Genomic DNA, 19,385 nt, shown 5'->3' with positions numbered 1-19,385 from the left:
CACAGGCAGTGCCCAGCGAATTTCAGAGCCATCGACACCATCCCAAAGCCGAGGGGGCCCTGAAGCTCATCCCCTCCTATAGCCATGGTCACCCTGGCACCTTTTCTTGGCAGGCTTTGGGCAGGGAGCAGGACAAGTGCCCCACGTGCCAAATCCCCAAGGGCCCACTGAGGACCCGGCTGTGCAGCCCCCGCCGTGCCCACCCTGCGCAGCAGATTGCAGGGCTCGCATTAGCAACCCCGCCTGGCTTTGTAGATTAAAGAATTATGAACTCCTGAAGTTTTGCAATATTAATGATTGTAGCCATCTGTTAATCTGGCAGCCAGCAACAAGCTGTTTTTTTTTTTTTACTTTGCTTAGTCCAGTTATTAAAATGGAGTATTTTTGGTCTGGCAGGCAGCTGGGAGAAAGCTACTCCTCGATGGTGTCCTGAGGTGGCTGAGCAGTGACTTCACCCCTTCGTTATCAGTGTCATCAGTGGGCAGCACCAGCACTGGTGGGCAGGAGCCCACATGCAGGGGACACAGCCCATGCCCAGCACAGCCTGGGGTGTGGGGTAAGAATGGAGAAAATACCTTGAACCCCTCATCTCAGACAGGGTTTGGAGCCTGGAGAAATGTGTCTCAGGGCCAGGAAGGTAAGCGGCAGCTTTGTGCTCTCACGCCAGGAGCCAGCAGGGATGGGATCTGTCTCAGCGATGTAGGCAAATGTGAGGTCAGCGCTGGGATGGACCAGCACCAGGATGCTTTCTGAACAGGGGGATGTGGCAGGGAGCCTGCTGTGGGGCATGGGAGAGTGGGCAAGGACATTTGACATGGAGCTACTGTGGCAGCAACCACATTTAGCTGCTGCCTGGTTTCGGCTTCTTCTGGGACCGAAGCCCCACGTCTGCAGACCTGGAGAGCAGGGAAGGGATGCTGTGCCTGTCAAACACAGCCAGGTGCTGCACAAGCACCCACGGAAGGACGACATGTGCCAAGCACAGCGTTGGAGGGCAAAGTCCCACAACAGCAGCAAGGCACCAGCCCCCATCCACCCCCCAGAAAGCAGGGGTCTGCCCTCAGCACAGGCTGCTAATTAAGGCTCTCTTTGGAATGGTATTTTAGATAACTCAGTTCCCCAGTACACACTCTGAAGGGATAAACTCATTTAGCAGGTTAATTAGTGTCCTTGGCAGAAACAGCACCAGCTCTCTCCCAGCCCACTGAGCAGAGACAAGGCTGGGAAGCAGAGGGAGAATGAAGCAGCGCACATGGGGTTGGTCCTGTGCCCTCACCCACATTACTCCACTGTCTCCTTGGCCATGAACTCGCCTACTTGCCCTTTTCTCATACCAATCCACCCCGAGCATGAAGTTACTCATGTCAGGCTTGAGGTGGTGGGGTCCCAGTTGGCATTTTCTATTCAGATCTAGAAATAGCCCAGCCCTGCTGTGTGAGCTTAGGGTAGTGTGATTTGCAGCACCACTGCCCCAGAGCACAAGTAAGAATGACAGAAGTTTATGGCTGGCGCAAGGTAACTTTTTTTTTCTTCCCTTAAATATTACACTAGAGGACAAGTTTTTAAACAATTAGTTTATTAGCCACGTATTTTAGAAATCTTACCCTGATAAACTCAATTTATGTCTGCTGATCACAACCAAGCACACATGAACCTTACGCTCCTGGGCTGAACGATGGCATTCCCTTTCCAAACATTATGAATCTCAAACAATTTCATTAGTTCCAGGCAAAATTTTATTTTCAATGCATGTGCTTACTTGCAAGTGTTCTACTTAGTGTTTGGCACTAGCAGCTGTATGTACTCTTGCTAAAACGGCAGAGTTCTGTTTGCTAAAATACAATATCTGGATCAGACAGCTTTAGATGCACATTTTCTACTCCGAAGTATAGATTTCAATTTTTAATGAGCTCTGTTCATCTCAATTATACCTGGAGCAAAGCAGGGAAAAAAAAAAGCCTTAAATTTACCTTTGAGGTTACACTAGTCAGTCTCAGGGTACCAGGAAGATGTTTTCTGCTGTGGTTGATTGGGCACGGGTTGGATAGACAGGTACAGTTATTACAAAGTCAAGTGCTAATCTGCAGAGAAAGTCATTTTCTCATACATAAAAGATTATATCATTATCTGTAGTATAATCCTCACTATAAGGGCTTTACTCATTGCTGCTATAATTCATTAAAATTCAGCTGCAGATAAATAATGAATAAACATGCTATTTACTTACTGCAGTAGAAGCAGTTCCTGCCCTTCCTTGTGATGGTAAATGCAGACTGTGCAGGGTAAGGAAGCACTGCCCTCACCTGCTCCCGCTCCCTCCCCTGCCCAGCCCCGCTCCAGGCACCAACAGGATGGCACCGAGGAGCCCACACACTTCAAGCTGCGATGGCTTACCTGGCCTTGCACTTGTCTTTTTACATCCGCAGAGAAGTGAAACAAAGCGTGAGCGACACCACGCAGGCTGCCCAGCCCCACCGCAGGCTGGAAAGGAAGGCTTGTAGAGCAGGGCGCTGCAGAGAGCCCAGACACCTTGAATGACGACTACAAAGAAGCTTAGCGGTTGCAGTCTCCTTCCCCACCTCTGTTACACGAGGAATGGAAGCCTTCTACTCATGTAGATGGGGTGAGAAAGATCACAGCATTAGGAACACACAAAAAAAGACCTCTCTGGGAAACCAGGATGAAAGACCACGCTGCACGGGCCCAGGCCAGAAGAGAACAAACACCACGTGGTCACCCCTGCCACCACCCAACAGAACCACGTTCACCTGCAGCAGGGGACTTTACTGACCCCTGACAGCACAAGATAAAGGCACAGCAACTGCTTAAAAACACAACAAAAGAAACAAACAACAAAAACTCACAGAACTGACAACATGATGTGATTTCTACAAAAGTTTTATTAAACCTCAAGTAATTTTAGATGCATGTATTTTTTTTTTGTGGAAGACTTGAATAACAACTCGTTTTGGATAACAAAATACGGTATAACAACTTTATCCCAACTGCCAAACCAATGCAGACAGGTAGCAGGCAGGGGGCAAAGAACAGTACAACAAGGCTAGAAATATTTCTATTTCTACCTTCACAGTTCAGGCTTCAAAAAAAAAAAAACACAAGACAGCCATCAGCACCAGTTTGTCACCTATTGTAGAATATAAAAAAGCCCCACAATTAGAAAACCTCAAAAAACTAGATTTTTTTTTAAGTACAAAAAACAGGTTATGGCTTTCTTGATTCTGATTTCTTGCAGCAAATAAGAAAGCTTGAGGCTGAACCACACTAACTGAAGAGTGGTTTATTTTTATAATTATGCACTAAAGAAAACCAAGGAGTGCAAACAGCATTAATGTATACTGTTGTACACCTGTGGAGAGGCAATTTTCCTCACTGGAGAAGCTTTTCTAACTGTTCTCTTAGCAGTTGCTCTGCCGCAGCTTTCTCACCCAGAACACAACTATCCACCTGTGCAACTCAAAAGCAAAAACTTCTGGTGCTTTGTTTTGTCCGTGTTTCTCTCCTCTCATACCTCTTGCATCCGCCGCCTCGGATCAGCATCTCTCTGTAGGCCAGCTCTTCCTACAGTGTATAGCTCTTGCCTCTTTAAATGACAGCTTAATACACATGCCTGAAAAAAGGACATTTCCAGAACATATCTGCTGAAATACAGCCACTATTCACCACCTAAATCTAAAATTTTTGGATTTGTCTGGTCAGTTCTTAGGTGAACGTTTTTAAGTGAGGGAAGAGATGACAAAACAGAAAATGAAGAACCCAGCAAGAGATATGTCCAGTCAATACAAGTTGAAAAATATGCTTGAAAGTTTTGGCAAATTATAGTTTTTCAAAAATGCTTATGAACTTTGAGACTTCATGATGAGCTGCAGTGCCAAGGGGCAGATACCTTAATCCCTGTGCAGACAAAAAAGATAATATACATAAGTAATTTGTCAATTTTACAATAAATGACGTTACTAAATATTTCAAATATTTATCAATTATCACATATCTAATACATCATATATCAATGATGTATTTGTCATTTATATGCTTTATTGTTAATTCTAAGATACAGAGATACTTACCACATTGTGAAAGAATCTGCAAAGGTGCTTTGCCCATGGACACCTGAAAAACAGATTTAGATATATAATTCTTAATCCATTTTCCACAGGGACAGACCTACCCCCCAGTTTCAGCCACACTAACAATTCAGCTTCCAAATAGAGAGTACTCCAGCATCAGATGTACAGTAAAAAAAAAAAGAGATAGACCATAACAGAAAGGATCTAATCAGATTCTCTTGGATTACTGCTAGAGCGTACTGTAAAACCTCACAAAATCTGAGATAAAAAGAGGCATTTATTAGAACCGCAAGTTTTTATATGAGCTGAGTTATATTTAACAACTGAGTGAAGTTAGGACTTTTGTTTCCTAAGATACATACAACAAAGGCTTGGGGGGGGGGGGGAAAGCATTTTACAAGGTAAGTTAACTCACATATTCATGATTTCTACTTAAGAGAGTTACTAAAAAGTGAATTTTCAACATTACTCTGCTGCCATCTGCTACGTGTGAATTAAAAGTGCCAGAGCAGGCAGTTATTCTGCCTTCTGGTATGCAAGCATCGAGTCATTTCTTTTTAAAACTATTATGTCAATACATTATAGGATGTAAGGTGATAGAAGTTAATATTTTCCTGCACAACCCAGGAGAGCAAGGATTATATTTAGGAATATCTAGTGGTCTCCATAGTGACTTATCAGTGTTTTATCATCATTTGTAATCTAAACATAGTACTCAGACATTTTCAGAGCTGTTTTCCACTCCAGCAGCTTTGTGCTGCTGATCAAATAGCCTCTTTTTTTAAACAGGATAAGACGGACGAGCACAAACTTAATCCTGTCCTCAGTTTGCATTACAGTGCCCAGATGTTCCTGAGTCTAGTTTTTAATAGGGATTTACTCCCTCACCACCACGTGAAACATCTTTTACAAGTTTAAAAGAAACGTTGACATCTGTACACCCATTGTACTCTGGCAGATACACAACAATATACATTTTGAGCTAATTTGAACTATTTTCTCTAAACGAAGTTTTATGCAACATTATACCTCCTAGAGTCCAGTGTCTAAGTTCCAACTAAGGTTTTTGTTGTTGTTTTTATAAACCTAAATAGAATGAAAGGAGATGACAGTGACATTAAACTAACAGAACTAGACTGCACCTTATGATACCTTGACTGGTTACGGTTGCACAGAGCAGACACAACATAGGGCACTGGGAAGTTAGAAGGCCATTTGGTTGAACAGGAACATAGAATAATTTCAAATCTACTCAAACTATCACATTCAGTACCTTTACCATTGCTAATAATAAGGAAGTATATAAACCAGTAATTAATTTTGAGTTAAGCCTGTTAATTAAGAGAAAGCTACCAGCACTGTTGCAATGTATAATGATTTGCCGTTTGGCTATGATAAAGATTAACACTTACACATGCAGGTTTTCTGTAATTATATTCAGAGCGAACAGACCGATAGATTGCATCTTCTTATGTCTGCAAGTCAGGAACAGGCAAAGGAATTCACCCACATACTGGGGACCAAGGTTTTGCCACCTAAACAACATAAAACCAAGAAACAGAACATACCTGTTCAACAACAAAGACAAATGGCAATATCTGCGCTGCTTCTCTCTTGATGCTACTTTCTCATACTTCAATCTGCTTTAAAAACAGTAGCATCTCATTATAGGAATGCAAAAAATCACAATTTCTACTTAAAACCTTCTGATTAACAGTACATCTATTACATAGACATAGCAATACCATGACCAGGCATTCTTTTTCCAGCTGGAACTATTTCACCGTGATAGGGGTTCCCATCAAGGAAAGAGACTTCAGATTGCTGCAGCTATTCCAGATGTACCTTTACTTGGCCAATAAGCATTACTGCTTATTAAGAAATACTACAAAGCTTTATCGCTATATGAACAGCTGCACTGGGTCAGGTCAATGGCCCATCTAACTCAGTATCCTCCCTTTACAACAACCGCGATATTTATTTTGGCCTTCTGCAAACCAGACACACAGAAGGAGATGCCCTAGATACCTCTTGTTTAAAGGAACAGATAAGGAATAGTGCTAGCTCATACAGATCTGAAGGAAATTAATTGTTGTCTAAGTACACTCTTATCTTCAACAGCTCATGAACCACCTCCTTAGGTCTGGAGTGCTATTTTCATGCTGGTTGTACTTGAGTCTTACAGCAATTTGCTTAATTGCTTTTCAGTCCGTATATACTTTGTTTCCACAACATTCTCTGTCATCCAAATTCACTCCTCCAAGTGATACAACCTTAATCCATCTTGTTTTGCCACCTCAGATTTCCTTTAAGCCCCCTGGTTCTTGATCTGTGAACAATTATTCCCTGGTCACCTTCAGCACAGAAAGCGTGATTTTATAGACCGTTATCATAACTCCAGACTCCGATGGCTGAGTCAGGTTAACCAATTCCTCTCACAGAGGTCATTCTATACCTTGAGAAGAGGTATTAGGATCACGCACAATATTCAAAACAGATGCATCATTTATGTAAGTGTTCTATTGTCTATTATTTCCCATTGATTCCTAGCATCTTATTTGCATTCTCGACTTAGAACACTAGGCTGGCCATTTTCAAAGAGCTAAGGATTGTATCTTTGCTAAATGCTACTGCTTCGGGATTGCTGTTAATGTTTTCATAAACAGATCTCAGGAAGCAAGTGTTTACTCACAGTTTTAGCATTGTTGCTTTCTGACGACTCAGATCTCTCAAAATCAGATTGACAGTGCCATGGAGAATGTGCTCCTGATAGGAAAGATGATCCAATAACAGCCTCAGAGCCCAGAAGTTATTCTAGGAAAAGAAAAAATAAGGGCACTGATTTAACTTAATTGCCTATCATTTCTTAAAAAAAAAAATACGTAGAAGAAATTAAAGGTCAGAAAAGCTTAAGGGGAACAACACCAGGTTGGTGTTACACAGATTTTAAATATAATCTGCTTTAATTTCTTAGAATAGAAGCCAATATCTAGGACTCACCCCAAAAGCCAGGGCTATCTCTAGGAAGGAAGTCAAGTATGGGAGATCACAGAAAAGCATCTGTTGTACTGCTTGCACTGCGAGAATAAGACAAGCCTCATGGTGTAACTGCAGGAAGAGATATCCACAAGAAGAGACGTGTATTTAGAAGTCTGTTTTCCCACTACTTGCATATCACATCCAATCAAACCAGCACTAAGTTACTACCATTCCAAGCACACAGGCTGGATGATAGACACAACATCCAGAAGAATCTTACAGTGACCAAAAGATGGGGAATAAAACAAGTATTTCTGTTTCTATAGCATGTTTCACCTGGGGCTTTCAAAGTCCTCACAGAAACATGAAGTCTCATACCATCACAGTCAAGCAGAAGTGGAAGAATTAAGGGGAAAAAACCTCTGGCCCAGGAGTCATGTACTTGGAGAATAACCTAACTGCAGTTTCCTCAAGAGAGATAAAACAGAGTAAGATTGCTCCTTAGATAGGTGATTGTATTTAATAAATAACCCATTTCAAGCCACTTTTAAACATGCTCCACACCTGAAACCATTGTTCAAAACAAATTGGGAAATTCCGTGCTATTCTGAGTTTTGAGACAAACACACTGTTAGTATCAAAGGATAGTTTCTAATTTGAATCAAACAACACGAGATTATTCTATGTGAGAGGTTAATACAGAATCAGTGATTACCAACCCTCGCTTTATAGATGCATAAATTTGGACAGCGACGAATTTAAATTTCTCCTGAATTGAAGATTTTCTTAGAGTCAGACCAAAGCAGGCCCTAATAATTTCCTTACCTTCCAAGATTCCTGCTCTAACCTTTGGACTATGTGAAGAACAACAATCTTATGCCATTTCCCAAAAATCTTCAAGCCCCCTCTTAAAAGCTTTTCGTAATAATACAACTGCAGTATCTTTGAGAGCTATAAACCAAGTTGTCAATTTCCTTATTGCCAGATGCACACTTACTTGAGGAGAGAAAATAGCAGGTGGTAAAGAAACATTAACTTTTGCCTTCAATTCCTGCAAGAGACTGCCACTGGCAGCCAGCACCCCCTGCAAAAGAAGTAATGAGTCACAAATCAAAGAGGATGCCTAGCTACTCTACAAACAAACTGCCCAAGACGATCTCCTTTAAAGTGCTTTTACTTATTTTTCAGCATTTTTACAGATGCAGTTGACTGTTCAACAGCATACACAAGGAAAGCTGAGGCTCTGCAACACTAACTAAACATATCATCATTTTAACCTACTATGCTTAGCAGACACTTATTTCTGTTCTTATCAAGAAAACACCCAGATACTGTCTCAGGACTATTTGAACACATTTTTCTTAAACGGCTTTCCTATCCATTTTGCTGTTGTCTGATTCATCTCAACATTAAACAATATAGAATTAGTATTCAGCACTGAGCTGCAAAAGGAGTTAATCTATTCCCTGTTGCACTTAATATTCCCGAATCACAATTTTTCCAAAGTCTTACGTTTGGCACATACTATAAGAATATTTGATGAAGTAATGTAACATTAACCTTATTATTTAAAAGGATGAGGCAATGCCCACATCCAGTTATGTCTTGCATAGCCAGCAAAGACAACAGATTCTTCCATCTCAAAGCCCCATTTCGGTTACCTCTTGGAAGTCAAGCGGTGGCTCTTTCAGGGACAGAGGATGTAGGTGCCCACTTTTTTCTAGCAAACGGCTACTACCCAAAATCATGATGAGGGAACTCCAGCATTTAGGCTGAAACACAGCAGAACATTTGTTTTACTGAGTCAAATCCACGCTTAGCAAGCTTTAGCGATCAGAATAAGTCCCCTTGACATGCGGACTTGCATTCATTCTTCTTCCTCTCTCTAATGGAACACCCAGGCAAAACTACACCCAAATTACATGTTAATGCTTGGGGTTTCCCAACCTCATTTGTCAGGTTGCAAAACAGCCCACCTATTTTCCCTCACCTGCAGTAAAAGAGGCTTTTTTCACTTGTTTTATTTCTATTCTATGGCCCATCAACAGACATGCTGCTGGTGTAATCATTACAGCCCCACTGTAAATAATCATAGCAGTAAGAACGTATACATATAGCAAATTTGATTATCCTTACATTGGCATACTGCTCAACTCAGTAAATTTACACAAGCTCTATACATACAACATTTGCCATAATTTTATCAGAAAGGTTCCAGCTAAATCATTTACAAAACTTGACATGGTTTTGTGACAGAACGCAGAACTATTATCTGAGAAAAGAGTTTGTTTTCTCCTCTCCCCCAAACAAGACTTTTTAAATGATCAAGAACCCCACAAGTAAAACAAAAGTCTCACAAAGGTATGAACTATTCAGAGAAAAGGGTCCTGACAGTAAATCCTTTCATTGAAGAAGTAACTGGACAAAACAGATAATGTACAAAACCACTCAATGGGGCACAGAAAGTTTTAATACAGACTCACATTCCTGTATAGTGACAGATTGCTGTACAGGAGTTTGAGCGCCTGCTTAATTAGAACACCATCCTTCAATGGAGACCCTGCAAGAAGAAAAAATCCAAGATGTTTTTTTTTATTGCCTGAATAACTACAGAGTATGGATAAAACCAAGATAATAATTTAGTTATAGATAGGTTTCTACAAAAACCGAAAGAAAAAAAAACAAGCATCTACAGCTATTTTTTAGAATATTTTGCTGTAGTTTTTCTATTCAGAACCTACATGCTATCCTAGAAAGCTGTAAAAAAACTGAATGAAGTTTAGATTTTAGAATGTTATTAAAATAAAAGCTGTCATTAAGATTCTAAACATTTGAAAGCAAGAAGTTACACTTGCCGGTTGTAATCCAGGGCGCAGGGTCTTGAATATCCTTTCCAGTGGGGACACTGCCTGTTCTGAACATCTTCAGGTAGGCCTCAAACTGAAAAGGTGTTAGCCGACAGGCAGTGCAGCACGCAAGGCTATTGACGGGAAACAACAGAGAATGCGCAGCATCAAGGAAGTCTCCAGTTTTACACAAATAGAACGGGATTTTATCTCGAAGGTCTCTTAACCTGGAAAAAAGAAGTGAACGAATACTTGATTTTTGTTCACTGGAAGTTTTACAATGTGTATGTATATACCTGATTAAGTTTGAAAACTAATAAGTTACATCCAACAAGGCAGAATTTAGCTGCAGTACGGTATTATTTTCACTTGGTAAACAGCTGCCAAAATCCTGCTTTTCGTTCTGCCATTTTATTAGGCATTGAATAAAAGGACAGACTGGGACACAAACCTAAGACAAAGAAACAAAAATAGCTATTTACCCTTTGGTATCATTGCATTTCACAGCTCTCAGGTAGCGAACAACTTCTTTATAGCTGGGGAGAGAAAAAACAAGTGGGTAGGAAAAGAAAGGAAGTGTTAAGCTGTGTACATGTCAAATATTACAATTAATGAAGCAAAACAGTAGTTCTTCCCACATAAGAGATATTGCAAAAATAGGATGGAAATACAACTGGCAGGAAGAGAGACTGTTGGAAATAAGTTCTATAAAGCCACTTCTGAACACAGCAGATATCTGAATGAAGGAGCTATCCACAGATCATCTCTGCACTCTAGAAAAATAGAACAGGAGGCTGAGAACAGGAGCATCTTGAAGTGGACTATATTCTTTTGAACAGAAACTACAGAAGACTCAGACCAGAACACGCTTTTTTTCTTTTTTCTTTTTCTGTCTTCCATCTAGTCAGCCTTTGACAAACAGAGCACATTTTAAACATCAACATCTAAAACCTAGTGAGATTATAGAAACAATGAAGTTTTCCACTTCTACATTCCTTTCAGGTCATGAAGTGTTCAAATGTCTTGATTCTATTATGAACAACTTCAAAAAGTAATGGCTTTGTTGACAGGAAGTAATAGGAATGAGCAGCTTCAAATATATATATATATATATATATATTTTTTTTTTTTTTTGCATGTTTCCCCATAATGCAAAACTGCTACAGATGTTAGGAAAAGACTACATTGCAGTTAATAACAAAGTTGAAATTATAAAATGAGAAAACCAAAACAAAACAAGACTAAACCAATCTCACTTCATTTTGTCTACTAATTTCTCCACTCGAGCCTGTATGACAGGAAGCGCTTCCCACAGAAATATTTTTCTTCCTTTCTGTGTTCTTTGTCCAGTGGTATTCTGGCCTTTTAGAACAGTGGTTAGCAAGACATGATCCCATGGCACAACGTTCAAGCTAGAAGCACAAAAAGAAACGTTAAGTGTATTTTGTTGGTGTGCCACAAAATATTTCCCTTAAGTAACATGAAGACTTACTAATAAAACATTTGAAGTTTACAGTTCAATTTGAGGGAAAGAAACAAAATTATCAATATACACTTCGCAATAGCATCAAACAACAATTTCTTACTACGGTAAGGACAGGATATGAAGTAGCTAATACCGAAACCTTCCAATAAAACGCACACATCTCCAGCACCATCAATGAAAGAACCATTCTGTACAGCTGTTTTCAGATCAGCCAACTGTATGAAAATATATTTTGTAAACAAAAAGCAAAAAGAACATACCTATTTGAGAAGCCAAAACAGTGACACGGAAGTGAAATGGACTGGAAAAAGTTAATAAACTTCTCATATAAATTTTTTGGGAAGTCACACAACACCAGCATCCTCTGAAGTTGTGTTGTGATCCTGTTTTAAATAGGAAAACAAAAATAAAATGCTAAAGTTAAATAGAATTTTTATTTAAATTTGTAAAAAAAAAATCCCGTGGGAAACTACTTTACAGAGAGTATATACAGATTTCTTTGGTTAAGTGTCAGACAGTTTGGATCTATAAGCTTGTGCTTTAAGATTTGCAGTAAATACGGATATTGCTTTTATATTATTAATTTTAAACATCAATGAAAGCATGTATTCTGTGGTCTTATGTTTTAAAGAAGATCCCCGCTGAGTGTGCAAGAAACATTGCAGCAACGAACTGTAAGCTCGATAAGGAAGCTGATCAACCTGAGCTCCTGGCAGCTTCAAAGCTTGTGAAACCATTTTTGTCTTGACTGAAAACTGAAGATAACACACTGACACAAAGAAGAGCTTAATTCTTTTGAAACTGGGGGAGGGAGGCAAAGAAAATCCTTTTACTGTTCTTTTAAAGTAAAAAATTAATAAATTCAAGAATAGTCATTTAAAATGAAAACTGATATAGGATTTAGGTTATACCTGTCATAGAGGTGAGAATATTAATTGTTTTTGAGTGCTCCTAAAAAAAAGTTAATTCTTAATTCATTAACCTTCTGTTGCAAGTGAATTTGAGGTTAAAGGTGAAAAGCTAAAATGAGAAATGAATTAAGCCAAGTGAGCGAGATGTCCTCATTCGTTAACCTCTGGGGGAACTTTACTATGTTACATCCCCAACTACTCCATCCCCGTGGAGGACTACAAGGCTGCTGTTTTGATTCTGAACAGATGCTATTTACTCTTAGGCTTACTAACCACAAGTAGCTACCCAACACCATCTTCTGGTCTGGCCCTACAGAACACTCCTAGATTACAGTCTAAAAGTAATCCATCTTCTTGGCTTTGAGCTCGCTATCAAGTTAGTCTCCTCTGAGGCAACAAAGAAGAGTTGAGTGTTTATGTGGCTCTAAATAAGGCAGATACTGCTCTTGTCCTTCACAGAAAGGGACTAATATGTAGAGATGCTAAAAACCCTGATGTGTTGCATACAATCGTAGAATATGAAAGCACGCTGAGGTCCCTGCTTATCAGGCTGACTGGTGTGTGTAGTTTTTTATACTCTTCTGTCCGTCCCTACACATCTGCAGTCTTCACACATGCTTCCAGCTCTCCATACTCTGCTCAAACAAACCAGTGCCTAACATAGTGTATTTAGGTCCTGTTCCCTGGTGCTACAGAACCATAAGACTCCATACCTTTATTTTAGAGCTGTGCAAGTTTACTTACGGCTTTTAAAAGCTAAAGCATGCACTCAAACCTCAAGCGTAAGCAGAATGCTTGCATCTAGCAACCATCTCATTGCCATCTCAGCTTTATGCGATAAGTCTTACCTTTGCAACAAATACGGGACAGCAAGCTTTAGCGAATCAATATGACCAAGGTTCTGCCAGCTTCTAAGAGGGGCACAGATGGGGTGGGGGAAAGAAAAGCACTAATTAATTGGTTTTGTTTTTTCCTGCCTTCTCACCTTCTCTGTACACAACTGTTTTAGACAACACTTTCTTCTTAAAGAGCATTGGGAGCTATCATGCTAATAATCACTCCAAATTGATAAAACAAGTGATCGAAGCGTAAAACATTCTAGATTTAAGTTTTTCAGCAGTACCTAACCAACTACAGCACAACCCCTCCCGCCCAGTCACAGGAAAGCAGTACCTAACCTTCTAACCTGTTGTATTAGATCACTGCAGGCACATCTGTGCTTGCACGGGGCTGTGTATCAGCCCACAAGAGGGCTGAACCACATCCCATGTGAATACGGTGAATCCTGTGGGACTCACAGTAAGCGTACAGAGAAACCTACCCAAACAATGGTTCCAACCTTGGTAACTCCTCAAAAATAACTGCAGAGGAGCTGCTGTTTCTGGCCTGTTGAACTAATCCACACCACATTTACTGCTGCTTTTTAAGAAGCCTTGAATTCTAGCTCCAAAATATTTAGATTCTGTTAAGCAAAGTTCCAGGACCTTGCTCAAGCCAGACAGCAATCAAGTATGAACCAGCCATAATATAAGCATGAAAATAAAAAACAGACTTTAAACACTGTGCTGTTTATTTATTGTTCAGTCCTCCCAGTGAAACAGGTCAGTTTCCACCAGACTTATGGGACAGCTCTAAGACTTACTACCTGAAAAACATCACGTCCTCCCTTCCAGTTCAGAAGCAGATGTTTCCTCACATAATGCAACTTGCACACATTTCTTTCAGGAAGGCTCCCCTGCCTTTTACCTTCTCCCTTAGAATTGACTCCCACCTGCCACCACCTGCTGTCTGTTACCCTCCCTGCTTCCAGTTCCCATCTCAAATTCCTTCATCGGAGATCATCTCTCTCCCTCACGACTCAATCCCATGCAACTTCTTCCTCCCACACGCAACCTTTATCATTCTATGTTCCCCAGAATCCCTCCCTGCAGTCAGGCTCATTTCCTCCTCACGCATACTCATTTTCCTCTCGCTGTGCTGCAACCAGGGCTATGACCTTTACACTGTTCCTACCCTTAATAAATGGAAAACCAGAACTCTCTCACTTAATCTCCCCGTTTTGAGGAGCAAACAGAGATCACACACTAGATATGGAACCGGATACTTACAAAGCAGGGTCTTTATGAAGGGCTAGCTCTTTAGCTGCTCCCAGAAGCATGACAGCAGTAGCTTTAGGATTCTCTCTTTCTGCCTGATTTAAAAATCTTGTTACCAGTGCAAAAACTCCAGAGTACCTAAGAAAGTTAAGCAGTCCATAAGATAAAGTGTCTGGAACGAAATACTTTGTAAACAAATAGCAATTATGACTGTCCTACAGTTGGAAAGCAAACTAACTTGCCTTTCCTTGAGAATCTACGACACGGTAACATGGCATTTGCATGTTTGCATTTGAAAAACTTTCAGTATTTCAAAGGCATATACCACTGAGTAAAAGCTAAACCCAATCCTGACAAATTAGTAAAAATACCGACTTTAGTTTCATGCTTTCCCAAACTGTCATAATGAGGAATATTAGCAACTGTCTTCACATAGCACAAGAGACATATTTAAAAATATACTTAAAGGAGTTTTTGAATTGAACTGGATGTAGTTTAATTGCCCACTGACCAGTCAGGTTCCCTCAGTTGTTTCTGCTATCTCAGGTGCCATGATTCTAACTAGCATGTAACTAAAGGAAAGCAAACCTGCACTGACCAGTCCGTACTGCTAGTTCTGTTGTCACTTACTTGTATACAACCTCCGGGTTGCGTGATCTGCAGATATTGCATTGGCCAGGAGGTAACTTTGGGAGACAAAAGCATTCATGTTGTATGGGAGGTATTTTTTCTCCAATCAAATACTTATTATATTCCACAGAAAGTTCCTGGATAAAATTTATTAGAAGACTTCCTAAGAGGGCAGGCAGAGATGTGAAACTGTTAGTGCATCAGTTTTCTTCAAAACTAAAAACTAAAAGAAACAGCAAGACATTCAGAGGTACCCTACGCGAAATATTTGTCAAATCCCCTGCATGCAATCTTAATGGCCAGGCATGCTTTGGTGCTTCTTCCAGGGGGAGAAAAGCAGGAAGCAAAAAAACAGACCTGCAGATCTGTCTGGTCTGCGTACGGCCCAGGAAGGGGATAGCAAAGAAAAGTTGCTACCTAAATAATTCACCAAGCCTTTGCAAGGACAGCTGCAGTTCGGACAAGTGGTCCTCATAGACTGTAAGTATCACTGAGCCACAGACTGAGCAGACACAGCGAGCCACAGGTCTCCCAAGACAGTATAAGTGCACTGTGCTTACCACCATGCCGAAGGTCTGCGTCTATTTCCGTGAGCTCCAATTTGAACATTACAAGAACACCAGCCAAGGCAAAATCACGCTGGTCCTTCCAGAATTTGCTTTTGTTATGTGCATTGCAGTGACAGAGGGAAGGGGTCGTCCAATTCTGGCACTATTTCATGAAAAGGGAAAAACAGGGAAAAGTGTTTTTTTTTTTCCTCATCCCAAGTTAAGCAGACAAAAAGTTGTTCCTCTACCTTAGTGAAGGACTAGAATTCATTTCATGCTTTACACAGCTAGTCAAAGCCACAAAGAGATATTCTGACAGCTGAAGCAAGAGACCAATATGGCAATAACTTGTTATCGTGGCTTTAAAAGAAGGAAAAAAAGCCAGGCCCTCCCTCTTCCCCCCAGGTTTACCCTCATTAGTGAGCACCTTACAGGCAGTTAGGGTTCACACCCTCCCCATTGTAAACTGGTAACAGAGGATTGTTTTTGCATGTTTAGGCCAACTTTACTCAAAGTAAAGTTTGCGGAATTCTAAAAAACAAAAGCGAAACAAACAAAAGATACACAAAATCCCTCCCTCTAAAACAAAATAAAAAAAACACACCAGAGAAACAAACAAACAAAAAAACAACCCAAAACAATGCTCCCCCCTACTTCACCCCCTACTTTGGTTAGGAACATCTAAAGTTTGACCTTTGCCTAGGGCAGTGAGAATCAGTCCGATTTAGTGCAATGATTCCATGAAATACACCATGTACCCAAGGAAAACAGGAGGTACATTTGTTTTTATCAAATGAGTATCTACCCCAACAACTTACTGGAGCACTAGAAATAAATCCAGACACTGGCCATGTGTTAGTAGTGCTGTGAAGCTGACTGAGATGAACATTTAGGAGAGGAACTGTTAAAATAATCAAATTTTACGTTTTGTTTATTGTTTTAGTGTGAATAAGACTGATGTCTTTTAAAGACTTAAGGAATTCAGTTTACTCAAAGTTGTGCATTTTTTTACTACAGTTCTTCCTTACCTCAGAAGCTAGTTTATCACAAATGTAGCAGTAGCACTGACTGCAAAAATCAGCATTTTTTCCAAGAGGCAAGCACGTATCACATTCCATTCTCCTGCAGAGTTAAAAAACAGAACATTACTTACAAAGCTGCTTGTGACCTTACCCAACTCTTTCTGTTTGTTAGCTGTTAAAATGCTAACAAGGTTACTTGACAAGGTGGATTAAATGTAGGAAAGGAAACCCCCGTATCATCCTCCACATCAGGGAACATACTCAAACGGGTGTAGCGTACAGTCGTATCTGGCGTGGGGCATCACATTTGCTTGTTTACAGAATGTAACCATGAGGTCACATTCCTCGTCTACGACCTCTTCAGTTTTCTCCTCTTCCACGGTGGTCTTTTCTGTATAAAAAAGTCTAAATTAATAGAAAGGTAACTACAACCGGATAACAAAGTCATCAGCTACTGACAATTATTCTTTAAAACACTTTAAGATGCAAGTTTTCTTATAGTTTCATATGGCACAAATGGCACACAGGCCTGGGACAAAAGACTTGAAAACACTACCCAAAGAGCGGTAGGAGAGGTTTTTACAGACCTCTCTTGTAAGGAGAGCTTCGCAAGTGAAGAAGAGCCCAGTACTTACCTGACGGGTCTACTAACAGAACCGAACTCCCAAGCGTGCTCTCAGTTTCGTCGTCGCTGATCAGGATCACACCCTGCTCCTCGTCCCCTTTTGAGGACCCCATGGTTACCGAAGTTTGAAGGAAGCGCCACGCTGTTTGGCAGCAAGCAGGACAGCAAGCTAGCCCCCACTTCCCTCAGAAAGACCCCAAAACGCCTCCCCCAAGCCCCAAACCCTCCGAGCCACCCTAGGGACAGCAACGCCCAGCCCCGATCACAACCAGCAGCTCCCAAAACTCCCCGTTTTCCACCCAAATTTCAAAGAACGCCAAAAACAAGGAGGGGAGGAACAAAAAAAGGCACAGAAGGGCGGGAGCTGCCCCCCGTTGGCGGGACGGCCGTCGGAACCACCGCTCACCGCCCCGGCCCCCACCGCCCCAGGCCCCAGGCGCCCCCCTCAGGCCGCCCCCTCACGGCCCGTCCCCGTCCCCGTCCCCGTCCCCGTCCCCGTCCCCGTCCCCGCGCTCCCCACCGCGCTCCCCACCGCGCTCCTCAGCGCCCCGCCGGGCCCCGCCACTCTTTGAACCTACAACCGCTTCCGAGGCGGCGACCCTATTAGGGCAGCCCGCCCTGAAGCCGCCCGGCGCTACTTCCGCCCTGACAGCGGGCTGGGAGGGCCCTGAGGGGCCGCCATCTTTGGTGTGGGCAGGGGTGGGTGTGTGTGTCTGTGTGTCTGTCTGTCTGTGTCGTTCCTGGGGGCATGGCTGGCCCCCGGGGTGGAAATAAACCCCTCGTCCTTCACAGCAAGGGGGAGAACCGGCATCAGGGCAAGGAGTGCCCTGTGGTGTGCGAGGCCTTGTAGGAGGAGAAGTGGGAGGCTGCCTCTCACGCCTATGGCAGCCTCCTTTTGGATCTAATTTAATTACTTTATATTTAAAGACACCCGTGGCGTCTCCTTTTGGGGGTCTCCGTGACTGAACCCCACAGATGTGGCCCCAAACACCCAGTGAAAGAGTCGCTTCCCTTCCAGCCAGGCCCAGCATACGCCATCATGGCAGCTGCTCACGGAGCTTTGCTGCTTTGGTCATCGCCAGGTTTCTGGAAAAATCTCACGGCAGATTTCTCCTGCTGCCAACCCAGCAGGTGATCAGCGAGGAAAGGCCCACGTCCAGCAGATGTTTGGGATTTCCCAGTAACGCTAGATGGTACCAGAGCTCCACACTGAGGCCCCGGCAAGCATCAGCCAGTGGGACCGAAAGTGCCTCAAAAGTGGAAATTCTGATACACAGGAAGCTGAAGATGTAAAGCTGTAATATATTCATAAGCTGTTGGCAAAATAATCGCCTTTTCTATGGGAAAAATCAGACAGGGTAATTGTGAATGAAATAAGGACACTTTTCACGTTTCAGGACAAGCGTAACATAGTACTGTCGGTTAAAAATTATCAGCAAACTGAAGGTATTACAGAACCTGTTAGGAGAGCATATTAGGACTAATACCCATGGAATGGAAATTTTTCATTACTAGTAGTTAATAGTACAAGGAAAATCTAGGAAGTATTTTGATTTAAGCTGAAATTGCCATTAAGTCATAAAAACGTACTACTTTTCTGGTATTGTTAATAATAAAAACTATTGAAACAACACTTGGAATATGATTACCTTTTTCTGTAAGAGGCTGCACACATTGCAACACGCTGCTTGAAATATTAATGCATTAAAAAAATGCCTTCCTGCAAATGAATATTTATTTCATGAATAATCTTTAATGTCTTCGTAGCTTTCAACGCATTTGGGCAAAGTGTTTCAAGTTTCTGTGCTTACAAGGAAAAATTTAAACCTGACACCTAAATAGGTGGCCTGATTTCAGCTGCGTGGAGCACTTTCTGTGGAGCCATCATTTCCTTCACATAGTTGCCTCTGTAGCATGACAGCATTTTAACAGCCCAGAGTAACTCAACACAGCAATTTAGGTGATGAAATGAAGTATTGAGATAGCAAGGAGAAATAATAAAGGCAGAACTGGCACTTGGCCAGCAGAATTTTTTGAAAACTCCGCTCTCATGCAGCAGTCCTGGGAGATGATCTTATGGCCAAATATGGTCAGGACTCAGTGCTGTGTTTCATCCAAAACACAGCAACACTGGTGTTTCCTCTCTTTCCAGATGAA

The 19,385-nt window shown here is 41.6% G+C and overlaps 1 protein-coding gene across 1 annotated transcript; it reads right to left on the bottom strand.

Annotated features, from left to right (window-relative positions):
- Positions 1–2,882: 2,882 nt before the first annotated feature.
- LOC121078480 lies at positions 2,883–17,830 on the bottom strand. The gene is made up of 20 exons (XM_040574726.1): positions 17,761–17,830; positions 17,239–17,370; positions 16,865–16,994; positions 16,610–16,703; positions 15,594–15,744; positions 15,034–15,196; positions 14,416–14,541; positions 13,156–13,218; positions 11,657–11,779; positions 11,167–11,322; positions 10,393–10,446; positions 9,920–10,137; positions 9,548–9,624; positions 8,726–8,836; positions 8,062–8,148; positions 7,086–7,193; positions 6,778–6,899; positions 5,498–5,620; positions 4,086–4,128; positions 2,883–3,912 (listed from the first exon to the last, which is right to left on the bottom strand). The coding sequence occupies exons 2-20, from the start codon at positions 17,339–17,341 to the stop codon at positions 3,835–3,837; spliced, it is 2,130 nt and encodes a 709-aa protein (XP_040430660.1). The 5' UTR covers positions 17,342–17,370; positions 17,761–17,830; the 3' UTR covers positions 2,883–3,834.
- Positions 17,831–19,385: the final 1,555 nt, after the last annotated feature.

The sequence above is a fragment of the Cygnus olor genome, chromosome 15, assembly GCF_009769625.2.
Source record: "Cygnus olor isolate bCygOlo1 chromosome 15, bCygOlo1.pri.v2, whole genome shotgun sequence".
Taxonomy (NCBI): domain Eukaryota; kingdom Metazoa; phylum Chordata; class Aves; order Anseriformes; family Anatidae; genus Cygnus; species Cygnus olor.
The sequence above is the reverse complement of the archived record's forward strand: the minus strand, read 5'-3'. Positions and strand labels throughout refer to the sequence as shown.

Bases quoted from the DNA above. Each gene is read 5' to 3' on its own strand.
- LOC121078480 (XM_040574726.1), bottom strand. From the start codon at position 17,341: ATGGGGTCCTCAAAAGGGGACGAGGAGCAGGGTGTGATCCTGATCAGC. The intron at 15,745-16,609 runs GTAAGGAAGAAC...TTCATGAAATAG, and splicing joins GTGATAAACTAGCTTCTGAG to TGCCAGAATTGGACGACCCC. The intron at 10,447-11,166 runs GTGAGATTGGTT...TTCTCTCCCCAG, and splicing joins AAATTAGTAGACAAAATGAA to CTATAAAGAAGTTGTTCGCT.